This window comes from Cynoglossus semilaevis, chromosome 14 (genome assembly GCF_000523025.1).
Source record: "Cynoglossus semilaevis isolate Cse_v1.0 chromosome 14, Cse_v1.0, whole genome shotgun sequence".
NCBI lineage: Eukaryota > Metazoa > Chordata > Actinopteri > Pleuronectiformes > Cynoglossidae > Cynoglossus > Cynoglossus semilaevis.
The window spans coordinates 27,723,782-27,739,234 of NC_024320.1; the positions used below are offsets into that span (position 1 = coordinate 27,723,782).

The window sequence follows — 15,453 nt, forward strand, 5'->3', positions numbered from 1 at the left end:
CCTTGTAGTTCCCAAACAATTAAGTAAAAGCTTGATTTGTTAATTTTGAGTTTTCCTTTACACTGTGAACAAGTTTAGAGATCGACGGACTAAACCAATTAACTGGCCTTAAAGGTGGCGGGGAAGCTGCCTGTCAGCTTTTACTCGGGGCAACCACTCACCATGATGAGAGTGCGTTTGATTAACTGTACTTTCTGTTCTCCTATTCACATGAACTCGCTGCAGATTATCAGCGCTGGGTCTTAGCCCCGCCCGCGCGTACGGGGCTGGACAGTAAAAGATTTACACCCCTGTGTGACCGTGGAGCGAAACGGCGTTGCCACCCTCACGTTGTGTCTTCTATCCACACTGGAACCGTGTAAACATTTCGGGGCGAGACAAACCGCGGAGGACCGCAGTGACCGTGTCTTTACTGCAGGTCTGTTTTCTTTGTTTCTTTAGTTGAAAGTCACGTCAGTTGGTCTGGTACCTAGCAAATGGCTGACAGACGCAGCTGTCGCCGCTCGTATTGAACGTTCGGTGGTTCCGCAATATTTCTCCATAGTGAATGGACAACGTGTCAACAGAAGCTGGCTGCAACACAGTGGCTGACCGAGCTGTTAGCTTAGCAAAACAAAAACACAAAGTCACATTGCCCGTTCTACAGAGACCGTAGCTGACTTTCTTGACGAACCATTTTCTTCCCACCTCGAGAGAATTGCGCACTTTCATAATACCACGGTAACATATTAAATATCAAATTGAATCGTCAATTTAAAAAAAACACAGTGTGGCCTCAACCTGTTACAGCGCGTTATTAGCTTTGGTAAAAACAACAACTAGCGCGTTATTAGCTTTGGTAAAAAAAACAAACACCGAAATATTATTAGTATACTCTTCGTCACAGTGTGGAGTGAGTCTGAGTAAACTGAACGAGGCTACAGTTGGTCAGTTAACCAGAATACCTCTTAATTTAACTACGGCCTAATTGTAGAGATGCAGTTTGCACAAGCTCCGGTCAGTTTTGCATCAGCAGTGACATGTAATAAATAACTGACCTTCTTGAAGTAAGTTAAAATGGCACCTGACGTGACTGTAGTAAAATATGCATATATTTTGCCCGAATAACAAACCATGTGAAATAATACTCAGTAATTTACTCCCATTTTCATTTGCGAATGTTCTACAGCTTTATGTTGTTAAAGGAAAAGCGTGTCATGCTGTTTACTTTGTATTTACATCCAGCAACCATCTGCTCCCTGCAGAGCGGGCTATTTATCCCATTTATTTTTCCCCAGGAATCCCCCTCAGTGCTATGATATATACAAAAACTAATTTAACATTTCACTCTGGGTGCTGGTGATCGCATACTGGATAGAAAATGCACCCATGGACATACGTATATGCACGACTCATTTCTCTTTTATGAGGGCTGGCTTTGGTAATGTTATAGCTGGCTAGTCGGCTAAATATAGCACAGATCTTTGCTGTTGATTTAGCTGTATACCTCCAGCATAAGTGTGCTAAATATTGACATTAGAACACATTAAATAACATCAAATGCAATCTTAAAATTTAACACACACACGCACACATATACTTCTCTTAAATGTAAGATTATAATGACATTTTTCTTACTAGTAACCTCAAATGCTAAGCTTAAAAAAGCTCCTCCTGCTTGACCATAAACAGAACATATTTCTATATGGTTGATAACATTTGCCCTTAAGTGTCTTAATAACTGGAGGTAGAAAGGAATACTGTAAAAAACAAAAAATAAATTTAAGATTAAGGAGCACTACAAAAACAAATTTAAGATTAAGGAGCACTGAGAGGTACACAGTCATTTCACAAAACATCATCATTGTTTCACCATTCAGAAATGTTAATATCCAACCAGGAATGCTGCTAGTTCATAGATCATAGTTTTATGTATTAGCTATGTTTTAAACAACTAGAAGATGGATCAGAAGGATTTGGATGTGTTAGCAGAACGTCACTGTCCTTTAGTTTATTCTTTAAACCCTTGGAAGAACTGAGTTTGATTTGGACTCTTTTTGTCCGATGATAGTGAAGTGAATACAGCTGGAGCCAGCCTGGTTGATTTTGACCATTTATTTTTTCACTCTCTCATATCAGATACAGTGAGGGCAGCCTGTCTACATCCCGAACCTGCAAAACAATGGATGTGAAAACCAGCGACGAAGACATCTCTTTCAGCAACAGTGACACTAACAGTAAGATTGTTGTAATTGTCCTGTGTGTCAGAGAATTAAAGGGGAGATATTTATAATAACAATAACTTAGAACTAATTATTGCACTGATACTTTGAGAGGAATAAGAATTAATTTTAGTCTTTGTATTTAATAAAAATGCTTGAAAAAGAGTTTTAAATCTAAGGGGGAAAAAAGCTTTAAAGTGTATTTTTGAAAGGACAAACAAGGACATAGTCTGGCTAGCTCTTAATGGCACATGGACACATCAGATGGTTGAGGTATTCTTCTGTCCAAGACACTGCTGTTCTGTGGGTCCTGAGCAGATCTGCTTGTGCTTTAATCCAAGAAGGGTACATGGGAGTTCTGGACCTGTTCCCAGATGCAGTGGGCTGCTGAACTAAATCCATTTTTATAGTGGAATATACTGTATGGCAATCTCTCATTGTGTATCATTATTTTTTTTTAATTGTTTGTTTCACCCTCGAGTGTTTGCACCTGTAATGACAATTAGGTTGCCTGTGCTGGTTTATTATCCCAGGTTATAACAGCAGATTTTTACACCACTATACTTGCATGCTTAAGATGGGAAGTGTTTTGTTCTGCTCATTGATCTCAAAGGTCTAGGACAAGAACGCTCGTTATACATAATGAATTTCTAATACAGAGATAATTGTTGTCCCTTTCAGGCAAACGCCCAGCGGAGGACATGGACGAGAAGCAGGCTTTCAAACGTTCACGCAACGCAGATGAGATGGTTGAGCTCCGAGTGCTGCTTCAGAGCAAAGTAAAGTCTTTAAAGAGGAAATGTTAGTTGTCCTGTTGTACTAGTTTCGTCCAGTAAGCACAACCTACGTTGTCTTTTTAACAGAATGCGGGTGCTGTTATTGGAAAGGGTGGAAAGAACATAAAAGCCCTGCGCACAGACGTGAGTAATTGGTCAAGTACTGCCTCTTTCTCTTTTGCAGATTTGTAATTTTTATTGAATTGGTAAAACTTTTACAATTTTTTTTGCATGCAGACTTTGAAATATTTGACACATCAATTTATATAAAACTCCATTCTTAGACAATTGGGATTGGTTTTTAGTCCTGTTGAAAAGCCGTTGCCTAAGTTTAGTCCGTCTACTAGAGTTGAAGCTATTTTTGACTCTAAAGTGACAACAGGTGTCTGAAACCCTGAGATGACGGCATGTTTCTGCAGGGACATGGATCACTGTAGTGCTCCAGACTGATACAGAGTTGACACACCCATTTGCCAAGTTTTTATTTTATGTCTCAAGTCGCAATTTGGGTATTGAATAAATAAATAAAAAAAAAAAAACTATAATCTTGATGCGAAAAAATAAAAAAGATTGGTTTGGGTCATGTAAAACAAAAACATGACAGAAATAACCAATCACATTTAACCAGCAAAGCATTAAATTATTTCGACAGAAACAGTTCGTTTCTACCTGTAAAAAATCTCCTGGTCTTGAATTGGGAGAACTGTGAAAATTAAACCATTTTCTATCAGAACCTGGCTACAGTTAGCAAAAAGTTCAGATCAGATCTCAGGTCAACAACTGAGGAAACTAAGTGCCATAATTGTGAAATACAAATTCAGTGTTTGACAAATTGAAATAAATTCTTAACTGAATGAATTTCACTAAGGTCAAGGTTGAAAAGTTCTGTTAGACAACTGGATGTGAATTTTCTAAAGAAGACGTCACTAAGGTGTTTTTGACCTGCCTTGTACACTATAATACATGGGAGTTTCTAAAAAACATTTAGAAAATGTTTGTTTATCTTTTTTCCCCTCCACCAATACTTACATTACTTTTTAGAAAAGCAAAATAGACATTAATATTAGGGCTGTCAAATGATTTAATAGATCAGAATTGATCTGATTAGTAACAGAGCAGCTGTATTCTTCATGATTAATCACAATGGATCATGATTAATTGAGATAAATCCACCTTCATTAAAGACGACCCTTTTTCTGTATATTGCTGGAACAGAACAAAAACAAAAAAGTTGTCTCAGTCATCTTGTTAGTTGTAGACTTTCTTCTTGACTTGAAATCGAAGCCTCCTCAAACGTATGCATATGGTGTTGAGATGGTATTTTGAGCTTGAGATGCTTCAGTGAAACAAAAACCTGGATGAAGATGGATGAATAATAATTTTAACAAAATCAGTGCACACAATAAACATGTCCATTTTGACAGTCCTAATAAAAATGCAATAACACATTTTAACACAGCTGTGTAAACCTCTTATTTCAGCAACTATGACCAGTTCAAACCACCTGTTCTTTCCTCCCAGCAGTTTCACGTCTGTCACTGTCTCTACACATATGGGACAAAGTATAGCTTGTTTCCAATTAAAAATGTATTCCTTCTCCTCCTCTTCCCTTCTCCTTTACTTTTTGTTTTCACTTTTGGCCACCTTCCGTTGCCCATGTACCGGATCGACATGCCCCTCCTGCGTTGCCCACCTCGATGTTGGCCCAACCTCCGCCCGCCCGCCCGCCCCTGAACGCCATGCCCGTCTGCCCACCTGACACTCCCGGTTGGCCCTGCCCATAAACCGTGCCCCTCCTTACACGGGCACCTTACTTGACATCTTGTGATTGAATGCCCCTGCCCAATGCCAACCTCCTCCACCACAACCACCACCACAACCACCTCGGCCCATGCAGTACAATGCCAGTGTATCTGTCCCAGACAGCAGTGGCCCAGAGCGGTATGTCCCACCAGTTATTGCCTCACTGCCTGATTAGAACAGTGGAACACATGTCTTTGATAACCTGCCTTCTGTTTCATTTTAACATCTTGATGAACATGAACGTACCCCCCCACCCCCACCCTCAGATATCCCTCTCCTCCACTTGTAAGAAACTTGTACTGTTCATTTTGATTTCTCTGTCCATGTTGAGCATCTCCATTGAGTTGGACTTCTTGTCATTACAGTTTATTGTCAATGCTAAGAGTCGCTGACAAAACCATTACCAAGAAGCTGGTATTTTATGGCTTGCCACACAGCTGTTGGATGTTGATTTTCCCCGCTGTGATGTTTAATTTTGCCATTGAATCTATGGAACGCAGACATCTTCTTCTCGCTCTGTCGTCTGTGGCTCACCTGGCGCCCCCTCTGTCCTCCACCTCCCATCTCCCTCTCCCTCAACCCCTCCACCTACTTTTTTCAGCATCACTGTCCATAATCTCTGAGAGTGCACTGGCTTGTGTCTGGAGGCTCCACCCTCCACTCTGTCAGTCATTAATATTGTCTCTTTATTTGGTCTGGCTGCATTCCTTCTGTTAAATTTTTTCAGGCCACATCAGGTCAAAGCTTCCTGCCGAACCTCTCATAACCCTCCACACCCCCCTCCACTCCCACCCCCAACCCCACTTTGCTCTTGTCCTGTGCCAGAGAGAAGTTGGTAATCACTTACATTTCCTTACCCACCTCAACTCCTCTGCTCTGTTACTCTTTTCTACTGCCCACCTCGTTTCCCCTCACCTTAGCTCCAAGCCCTTTCCTTCCAACCTCTCCCTTTTCCCCAAACCCACCTGGTTAGACTGAAGGTTTGCTGGTAGCACAATGGTCATTTTTGTATTTCTTTTCTTCAACGTCCTGGTGGTGGGATGGTTATAAATCTTTCCCAGATCAATGTTGAGCTGTTCTGAAGCTTCCTGTCCTGAAAAGATATCTGTTCAGATCTTCTATTCACATCTGTCCTGAATGATTCAATCACAAGTGGACAAGAGACAGATATGAAGTTCAGTTTGGCGGCTACCTCAAAACTACAACTTTCAAACTCCCCCTGTGTCTTTGTTGAAAATCACTTCTGATTTCTTTCTTTTTCTTTTTGCAACAACTGTTTCAGTATTGAGAGCAAGAATAGTCATTCATAAACCAGGTCACGGAGACACGGTAAAAAAGTGTTAAGGTCATATCTCCTCAATACTACCTTTATTTACTCACCGTCTCAGCTGCAAACACTAGTATAGAAGGCCAATGACGGCTAGTGTAGCAGACTGGTCTAACATCTTAGCAGCTGTTGAGTTTGCATGGAACAGTGTTGCAGAAGCTTGGGAGGGATGGGCTGAGTGGTGACAGTTGGTGGCAGCAGAGCAGGAGGAAGTTTTTATAGAGTTAGTGAGAGCGAAACTATGAGCCTGCTACAACCTCCTCTGATAGCATTTGTGTTGCAGGTCTGACATGTACTATCATTTAAAAATATTCCTCTTGTAAATATATTTAAAAATTTCAGAAATGTACTTTTAAAATTGGGATGAAGGCAACAGGCAGTTCAGGCATTGCTTAAACAGAAAAACAGCATGAGGGGGCACAAACTAAGGGTCTTGGATGACCTGCTGCCCCTGCTATTCTAGAGTAAACACTAGTTTGGAAACGTGTATAAATAAACATATCCTCATAAAATGGATCAGGACAAATGAACACGTGACCACATTAATAATTGTGTTTGACGTAATGTGTTCCGTCACAAACACAAGATCCGGTCAGAACATAAAGATCTGAGACCAATCATACCAGATGGTTCTAAAGCTGTCAACTTGTGATTGGCCTATTCATTACATATGTTAATACAAGTTCTGAACCAGAATATTATGAGTTAGTATAATGGAGTGCATGTCAGGTTAATATTTTTAAACATGAGTTTCGGGAAGAAAGAAGTTAAGGTGTACACAGTTTAAATATTGGGTTTTTAAATACCTTACAAGTCCCTTCAGCTGTTCCTGTCCTTTTGTAAAGGTTTTTTTTTTTTTTTTTTGCGTTATAATCTGTTCCTTCTACAATAATTTTTTTCCTCTTTCGGCCACAATGGTTTCTGATAGGATTCTGAGTGTGAATGCCAGCATCGACACAATTGGAGAAATTCTGCTGAAGATAATACCAACTCTAGAGGAGGTGAGCTACTTTTTTATGTATTCTGGAGATCGTGAAGAACTGAGCAATAGGCTGGAGAAAAATGTAATGACTTTGTAATAAGAACTGAGCAATAGGCTGGAGAAAAAAGTAATGACTTTGGACATTGTTTTTAAAATTCATTCTGCAATGATAGTTTATTACGTGCAGTTTGTATTTACTGTACCTCATGTCAGCGATTCATTTTGTTGTGTTCCTCAGTACCAACATTACAGTGGGATTGACTTTGACTGTGAACTTCGCCTGCTGATCCATCAGAGCCTGGCTGGAGGCATCATCGGGGTCAAAGGTGCCAAGATCAAAGAGCTAAGAGAGGTAGAACAAAAGTCCACGTGAACACAGTTTCTGCCAGGATGAGTTTGTTAATGTGTGTGTTTCAGAAACACTTTCTGTCAAATGCTGTAAAATAATTAGGTTTTAATTAATGGTTCAATGTTCCACTGCAGTCATTATAAAATGTAAGGCTTATTTAAGAGCCCAAATCTGAACATATTTGCCTGTCTGTGCCAGAACACCCACACCACCATCAAGCTTTTCCAGGAGTGCTGTCCACACTCTACTGACAGAGTTGTCTTAGTGGGAGGCAAACCAGAACGTGTCATTGAATGTATAAAAGTTATCTTGGAGCTGGTGTCTGAGGTGAGTTTTTAAACTCTTAAACCTGCAGTCTTTAGAAGCTGTAATATTATTAAAGACCACATCTGTCTCTCTCTCTCTCTCTTAAATCATTCCAACGCTTTTTCCCCTCTTTGTTTCGGTTTCTACAGGCACCGATCAAAGGTCGTGCTCAACCCTACGACCCCAATTTCTATGATGAGACATACGACTATGGGGGTTTTACCATGTTGTTTGAGGACAGAGGCAGACGACCTATTAGTGGATTTCCCATTCGTGTACGTGGGAGCTTTGAGCGAATGCCCCCCATTCGTGCCAACAGACCCTTGCCACCCTCAAGAAGGGACTATGATGACATAAGCCCCCGTCGAGGTCCCCCACCACCGCTGAGCAGAGGTGGACGAGTTGGCAGCCGTGCACGTAACCTACCTCTTCCTCCGCCTCCGCCACCAAGAGGAGGGTAAGGGTTTAGGCCAGTCAATATTTCATATAGTCTGAGGAATTAGAAAGCCAACGACTGAACAAAATCGTATTTACATTAGACAGATTTGTTGTGTAAACCGACTATAGAACAATAATTGTGTAGGTGATCATGTGTTTCTGTTGTCATAGTGTTTATTGATAGATGTGAAGGTGCAGTGTGTAATGATCTCCAGTGGCTTCTGTCAAAAACTGCCAGTGTAATGTGTCATCTGACAGCTCATACGACCTAAAACACAAAGTTGAAGGCCAGTCACTATCATGTCTCTGTTTACAGGAGTGACAGGTACTCACACAGCAGTTACCACAGCAGCAGCATGGACGACAGACCAAGGTGGGTGTGATGGTGATCCACACTGCAAATGATTTAAAGTTGTATTAATACATATTCATAAAAATTACTTATATTCATAAAATTACAACATAATATTAGGCCAGATGTAGATTTTTATATATGTGTTATTATGTATGTTTTAATATTGCATTATATGTAATAATAAAAATTGTGATAACTTATATTGATAAGTGTAGAGGAGATTTCCAGTATCTGATATCTCTAGAGTTCAACTATGTCTGTGCACTTTGTAAATATCCAACGGTGACCCACCCTGAGCTGCTGTGTTACGAAGAATAAACTATATGCATATCTGTTTGTTTGAAGTGACAGAAGAAGCAGAGGAGGAGATCGTTATGAAAGCATGGTGAGTGTGTTTACAGGTGCTGCTGTGATGCTCAGCTGTGCCGTGTGCTTGTCCTACATGTTTGTGAGTTACCATTCACATTGGCTGATTGGAATTCCGTTTTTCTGAGTGAAGTACAAGTGCGGAGGCACAGACTCAGCTCTGCTGCTTTGTCACTGATCTAGGCCTGCCGTTGCCTGGCAACAGTTGTTTCCTTGGTAACCGCAGAGCAGCTGAGTACGCAGTCCAGAGATCAACTAGGCTAGCACATGAACCTTGGCTGAAATCAAAGTAAATCCCGGACAATCGGGGCCAAAGGGTTAATTGATACCAATTAAATATAGAAATGTGTATTGATACAATTCACTGACAAATAGGTTGCGTGTGCATTACAACAGTGTAAAAATCAGCCTTTCAGAATGATGGAATACTTTGACGATAAGAAATTGTATAACTGCCCAGTTAACCCTGATCTTTTCTTTATTTTTATTTAAAAAAATTAGAAGCTTGACCTTTTTATACAGTGTTCTCGTTTGAACGTCCTAAATATGGGCAATTAGTTTGGTAAAATTAGAACTGTAATGAAGTCACATCCTAGATAGTCAAAAGCTGAAATACCACCTAAAACATTATCACTAAATATGTTGGATATGGTGACCCAGTTCTAAAGCTTATTATAGACAGTGTGGTTTTTCAGTTTGGTCTTTCCAACTGGTCTTAGTTCAGAGGTCTTATCTAACCCTAACACCAGGCTTCGTTGAGCCCACCATCAATTTTAATCAAGGCAAGGCATTCACAAAATATGTTTAGTGGAGGCCCTGCTGTGCAGCTCACCTGTGAATGAGGTCAATTATAGTTTATACACACATTTAGATTAACAAGCAATGATGCCTTGATTGTCCTAGGAAAATGTTGGATTGCAAACCTTGTTAGGAGCCCATTACTTTTTTTCTGGAATAAAAGAAGTGTTTGTGGCACTTGAAAGTGGTGCATTTTAATGTTTTGGGCTAATTAAAAACTCCTTAGCTGAAATGTTAGCTCTTGTTTTGAGACATCAACATTCTAGTTTAGTCAGGCTCTTGTTTTGAGACATCAACATTCTTTAGTCCGGGAAATGTCCCTCGTAGCAAATGTGGCTCATTTGTATCAGACCAGGCGTTCATCTGCAACCAAGAAAATGGAATTTGAAAACTTTTATTTGTCAGTCCATTTTTTAAAATGTTAAGTTATTATGTAATTTTTCTTTTCAAGTTTTTACCTTATTTCAGTGAAGTTTTAATACTTTTTAATCTCAATAACTGCAGAATATTTCAGACTGTTTGAATGGCCCCAGGCTTCAGATTAAACCCAACAATGTACATTTCAAATTAAGTAGGTTGTTATGGTTGAAGCATGAAGGTTGCTGAGGAATGTGCAGCGATTGCTTAATGCTGCGGAATCAGTACTGACTCAGTCACTGATGGAACAGTTCCAATGACTTGCTGAAACTGTGTCTATGATGATTCAGGATGTTCCTGGTGCAGGGATGATTCTCCTGTCCCCTGTCAGACAGAATGTTTTAAGTCTTGATGTTCCTGTGGCTTTTTATTTGCTTATTGTATCAAGGATTGATGTCATTATTCTGATATTAACACTTTTGTTTTGTCTCTTTTCCCCCCATTTGATCCTGAAATACAGAGTGGAGGCGGATATGGTCAGTGTTATTTACAAAACACTCACAACAAACATAAGAAGTACTTTTTAAAACACATATGTTTTTAGTATTATGAACCCTCAGAAAATTATGTTACTGAGTTTTCCTGGACCAGTAATCAGTAGTTCTGCCTGTTTGTTGATACAGAACCGTATTTTACAGATTTTAAATCCTGAAGAAGAAAAAAGATTAGTGGCCACAGTCTACAGTATAAGTTAATAGAGTTAGAGTTAATAGTTAACAATAGCCTTAACAACATGGCCAAAAAAGGTATTAGGCTAACAAGTTCAACTTGTTTCTGATGTTATTCCACTTCAGTAAATCCATTCATCCCAGTCTTGCTTTTAATTCCTCCAACTCCAGAGAAAAATGAAGCTCAGTCTCTACTGCTAGTCTGTTGTCACACTAACTGTTAGCATCAGTTCGAGTTATTCTGTTTTTTCTGCTATATTTTGTGGCTCCATACTTTATAATCTGCAGTTTAAATTCTGCAGTGTGGCTTTTTTTTTATTTGTTGTGGCATTTAAATCTCTGTGCTTTTCGGAAGTCTTTATAGTTGAGTCCGTCCATTGTTTTCAGTGGTGCAGCAGCAGTTGTAATGAACATAGACTTTGCCCTCTTGTGGCCATAGATGATATCGAGTGTATTTTTAATGTATAAGACACCTCAGAATATAAGTCACAGGACTTGTGTGATTTTAAGTAATGTAATACAATTTAATTTCTGGAAAACGTGTGACATTTATCAACAAAAATATTAACAGTGACACTTTATTCCTCAGTGACACTTTATTGCCTACAAAAATATTAACAGTGACACTTTATTGCCCAGTCATCAGTGTATCCTGTTGCTACTTTACTGTCTTTTGTCTTTGTCTCCGCAGATGACAATTCTTCCTGGGATCATTTTCAGTCTGGTAAGTGGAGACAGTTTATACTCCTGGTGTTTGTTCTTCTTTTTGTTCTTTTTATGTTTTAACTCGAACCCCAATCACTTTTTGTTCTTCTAGGTGGTAGAGGATCATACAGTGATATCGGAGGCCCAGTCATCACAACACAAGTCACCATACCAAAGGATGTAAGTAGAGCATCTGTGAACATGAAGAACACATGACTTTCACAGAAAAAAAAAAAACAGAAAAGGACACTTGACCTCTGAAACCACTTGCTTTCTAGTTGGCTGGCTCCATCATCGGCAAGGGTGGCCAGAGAATTAAGCAGATCCGTCACGAATCTGGGGCATCCATCAAGATTGATGAACCACTAGAGGGCTCTGAGGACCGCATTATTACCATCACAGGAACACAGGACCAGATCCAGAATGCCCAGTACCTGCTGCAGAACAGGCATGTGCTTCATACTCAAACTCCACGTCCTCTCACTGCAGCAGCTCCGTCTCTCCACTGAGTACATTTTAAAATGTAACTGTCCAGGGAAATGACTCTAGGTAATATAAGCAGAGAGGTAAATAAAAAAACACCTGCATTATCATTATTATAACAACTGCCTATAGAGTTTGGAAATCTTACGTGCAAATATTATATATTTTTTTGTTCATAAATCCTGCGTAAAAAGCCCATGTAATACACTTATTATACTTATTAATGAATTAGTATTTTTCAGAATCATCACTTTGTCTTAAACATTATTTATTTTAAAAAGGTTGAACTCACATAATTGTGCTCTCTGGTCAGCTAACACTACTTGGACACAGGACTTTTTTAGCCTTGATCTTGACATACTTTTATTTACAGTTGTACTCCATGTGAATGTGTCTTGCATTTTGCAGCCATCAGTGTTAACAGCTCACTTCTGTGATTGTGGTATAATATATATTTAAAACAAAACTTCAGTCTTTGCTGTGTCAGATTCATGTGTCTCTCATTTCAGTGTGAGGCAGTATTCTGGCCGCTTCTTCTAGACGAAAAGTTGCAAAGAAGAGGAGCGAAGCTCTGTTGCCACACAACTGCCGTACAGTTTGCTACTTTTTATTTACAGCCAACCTTCCTCTCCTTGGGGTAGTCACTCTTCCTCTTTCTCTTCTTCCTCCTCACTATTACACACTGCACCCCCTGTTCGTTCACTTAAAGGAGTTTTGAAAACCCCTAAAGCTGTCAAACAGCAGGCAAGGAGTAAACACATTACTTTTGTGCTGATGTAATTATTTTCTGGGAATTTCTGGTGCTGCCATTGGAGTGAACTCAAATATGTGATATAGTTCTGTGTTGTGAGCCACCTCCTGCCCTCATCTCCCTCACATCTGTACAGCATGCAGAATGTAACTTTTTTTGTAAAGAACATGGTGTGATTTTTGTTTGCATGGTCTTAAAACATGGTTTAAGCTTCTACTTTTTACTGTCCCTTACCTTCTACTTTTAAATAAAATTGCTCTTTGAAAACAGGCTTCGAAGGAAGTGTTTGATGTTTAAGGAACTGAGCTCATTTGCTCATCCTTCCAGGGAACATTTACAGAGATGAACCTGTGGGAATTGAGGCTGCAACTGCTTTCACAGGGTTCTTTTATAATAACTTTTTACATTATTAAAAAACCTAATTGCTTAAAAATTCATCAGTGGTGATGACTAGTTTATCTTCCATATCTATTTTGCATTTTTGTTAGAGGAACTCTCGTAACCCACTTTAAAGACGTTAGCAGCTATATTTGGCCTATTTTACAAAACCTTATAAAACCTAATTAATAAAAAATAATGTGGCTTCCTGCAAACATCCTATTTGATGTTTGTGATTGGACCAAATTTACAGGACTGTTCTTACAATAATAGATATATAAAAAAAACATTGAAAGCTGATGCGTTATAGTGACAGGTTTTACAAGTAGATCAAGTTTAAAGATATTTTAAACATCACTATATTTTCAGCTTTCTTGCTTAGACCAAAACAACATAATGTTACTCTTCCCTCTAATTGAAGATCAAGTGTGAAATTTTATTTAAGGTCAATAATGGCACTTGAATGAGCTTAAGAATTTAATTCCATTGTGTTCGACTTTGGTCATTTTCTGCATGTAGAAATATGCATTTTTGTTTTATCTGTGGTACAAACATATAAGTCTTACTGCGAAGATGTGATGTGAACAGTTCTCATCAGGTTCACTCACCCTTCACCTTCCTGTTTCATCTTACACACAATTTCCTTTTATTTTAACCACATCTCGTTCTGTATATCTGATTTTTTTTTAAATAATCAGTCAATCTTGTTTATAAAGACATCAAATGCAACCGTCCTTTTGGTTTTAGTCATTGTAACAGTTATAAAGGGAGCTTTTTAAAGTTTGTAGGAAAACTAATCTGCTGTGGAAAGTAACTCTCAAACATTTAATCCTCACTTCACATAACTACGTTCTATTATGTGGGCTCACCTAATGAGGCCCAATTTCAATCATTTATAATTGAATACTATTGAAAAAGATTATCACATGGGCTCAAAAAGCTGATCCAACCTTTGATGAAGTCTACTTCATCCACTTTTGTGAGTATCAAATCTTGCTGTTACTGCACTCTCCCAGTTTCCAGTCTGTGCTAGAACTGAAACCTGATGACAGCGCAATCTTTTTTTGAGAAGCATTTCCACTGCTGAGGAACTAGATTTTAGTTATATAAATTAAAAAGAAAAGGAAAAATACCTTCCAGATGTGGTTTGCATTTCTAGAAAAGTAAAAGTTTTATTAGGATTGTACAAATCAGTACATCAGTGTGCTGAAAAACAGTCCTGATCCTGATAGGACAAACATCTCATAGCCAAACTGGGTAAAGTCAGCTGAAAGGATTAAGGATTAAGGATTATTTTTAAGTTACAAGTACTCTTTATCTTGCCATGGTACTGGTCCTGTACAGGTCCCCGTGATGAAAATGTTTTTAAATACAAGTCCTGTACTAGTTCCTAGAGTAAAAGTGTTTTTACTCTAGGAACTAGTACTATACTGGTCACTATAGTGAGTAGTGAGTCTCTATAGCTACAAATCCTTAAGTTGTTCTCTGGTGGAATAGTTCATGGGTACTGGTCCCTGTAGTGGAAAAGTACATACTGGTCCCCAAAGTTGCAGTGTTCTTAAGTACTTGTACCTGTAGTGGAAGTGTACAAAGTTTTTGGTCCTATAATGTTTCCCCTTTTCTAAATGCCTCTGTTCTGGCTTTATGAATTTATTCTACAGCTAGATTAAGCATCTTTTTAAAATTGTTCAATTTTGAGTTTTGAGAAAGAAATTTTGTATATGTTTTTGCAAAGGTACTTCTTACAGGTAAATGTATGGACATACTACAGTATACTGTTTGATTGTATTTTCTTTCTTTCTCATCAGGTATATCTTTTACCTTTCTAGGTGGTCTCTTTATTTGACTTGTTTTTTGTTTGTTTGTTTATGAGCAGTGGATGCAATTTAACACAAAGTTTTTTGTTTGTTTGTTTGTTTGTGAGCAGTGGATACAATTTAACACAAGGAGCTTGTGATTCTGAGTCAAAGAGTGGCAGCCATCTTACACAGTAGCTGTCTATGTGTCTGCTGTATCTGTAAATACATCCAGTTTATTCAAGTTTGAACAAGTGTTCTACCTTTATCTGTGAAATCACTTGTGCATAAACATTTTGTCCTCCGTAATTCCCATTAATTTCTGATTCTTCAACATTTTTTTGTGTGTGTGGTTATATTACGATTTTATCAGTAAATATTTTTGGCGTACAGGTCTTGTTTACGTACAACTTTTCCCCACTAACTTTATATTTCCCATTTCCGAAAGTGACTGTGATACTAAGATTTAGTTTTTTTTCTCTTTTAATATTATCACTTTATTCTCATTTATGTACAAATATATTCCCCGAAAGGAACAGCTTTATCTTCGTAAA

The 15,453-nt window shown here is 38.6% G+C and overlaps 1 protein-coding gene across 5 annotated transcripts; it reads left to right on the plus strand.

Annotated features, from left to right (window-relative positions):
* The first annotated feature begins 261 nt into the window (after nucleotides 1–261).
* On the plus strand, nucleotides 262–12,996 carry hnrpkl (heterogeneous nuclear ribonucleoprotein K, like). Of its 5 annotated transcripts, none has more exons than XR_001761119.2 (16): nucleotides 262–418; nucleotides 2,119–2,216; nucleotides 2,883–2,980; nucleotides 3,065–3,121; nucleotides 4,875–4,918; nucleotides 7,036–7,108; nucleotides 7,328–7,441; nucleotides 7,637–7,765; nucleotides 7,894–8,201; nucleotides 8,499–8,555; nucleotides 8,883–8,922; nucleotides 10,579–10,594; nucleotides 11,478–11,510; nucleotides 11,604–11,671; nucleotides 11,770–12,057; nucleotides 12,484–12,996. XR_001761119.2 is itself a non-coding variant. In XM_017038938.2 (16 exons), the coding sequence occupies exons 2-15, from the start codon at nucleotides 2,162–2,164 to the stop codon at nucleotides 11,998–12,000; spliced, it is 1,323 nt and encodes a 440-aa protein (XP_016894427.1). In that variant the 5' UTR covers nucleotides 262–418; nucleotides 2,119–2,161; the 3' UTR covers nucleotides 12,001–12,040; nucleotides 12,484–12,996. The 5 variants fall into 5 exon arrangements, 4 of the variants coding, with proteins under 4 accessions (XP_016894427.1, XP_008324494.1, XP_024918543.1 ...); XM_017038938.2 differs by having other exon boundaries at nucleotides 11,770–12,040; XM_008326272.3 differs by having other exon boundaries at nucleotides 11,770–11,939.
* The last annotated feature ends 2,457 nt before the right edge of the window (nucleotides 12,997–15,453 follow it).

Bases quoted from the DNA above. Each gene is read 5' to 3' on its own strand.
- hnrpkl (XM_017038938.2), top strand. From the start codon at position 2,162: ATGGATGTGAAAACCAGCGACGAAGACATCTCTTTCAGCAACAGTGAC. The intron at 3,122-4,874 runs GTGAGTAATTGG...CGGCCCATGCAG, and splicing joins TAAAAGCCCTGCGCACAGAC to TACAATGCCAGTGTATCTGT. The intron at 7,766-7,893 runs GTGAGTTTTTAA...CGGTTTCTACAG, and splicing joins TCTTGGAGCTGGTGTCTGAG to GCACCGATCAAAGGTCGTGC.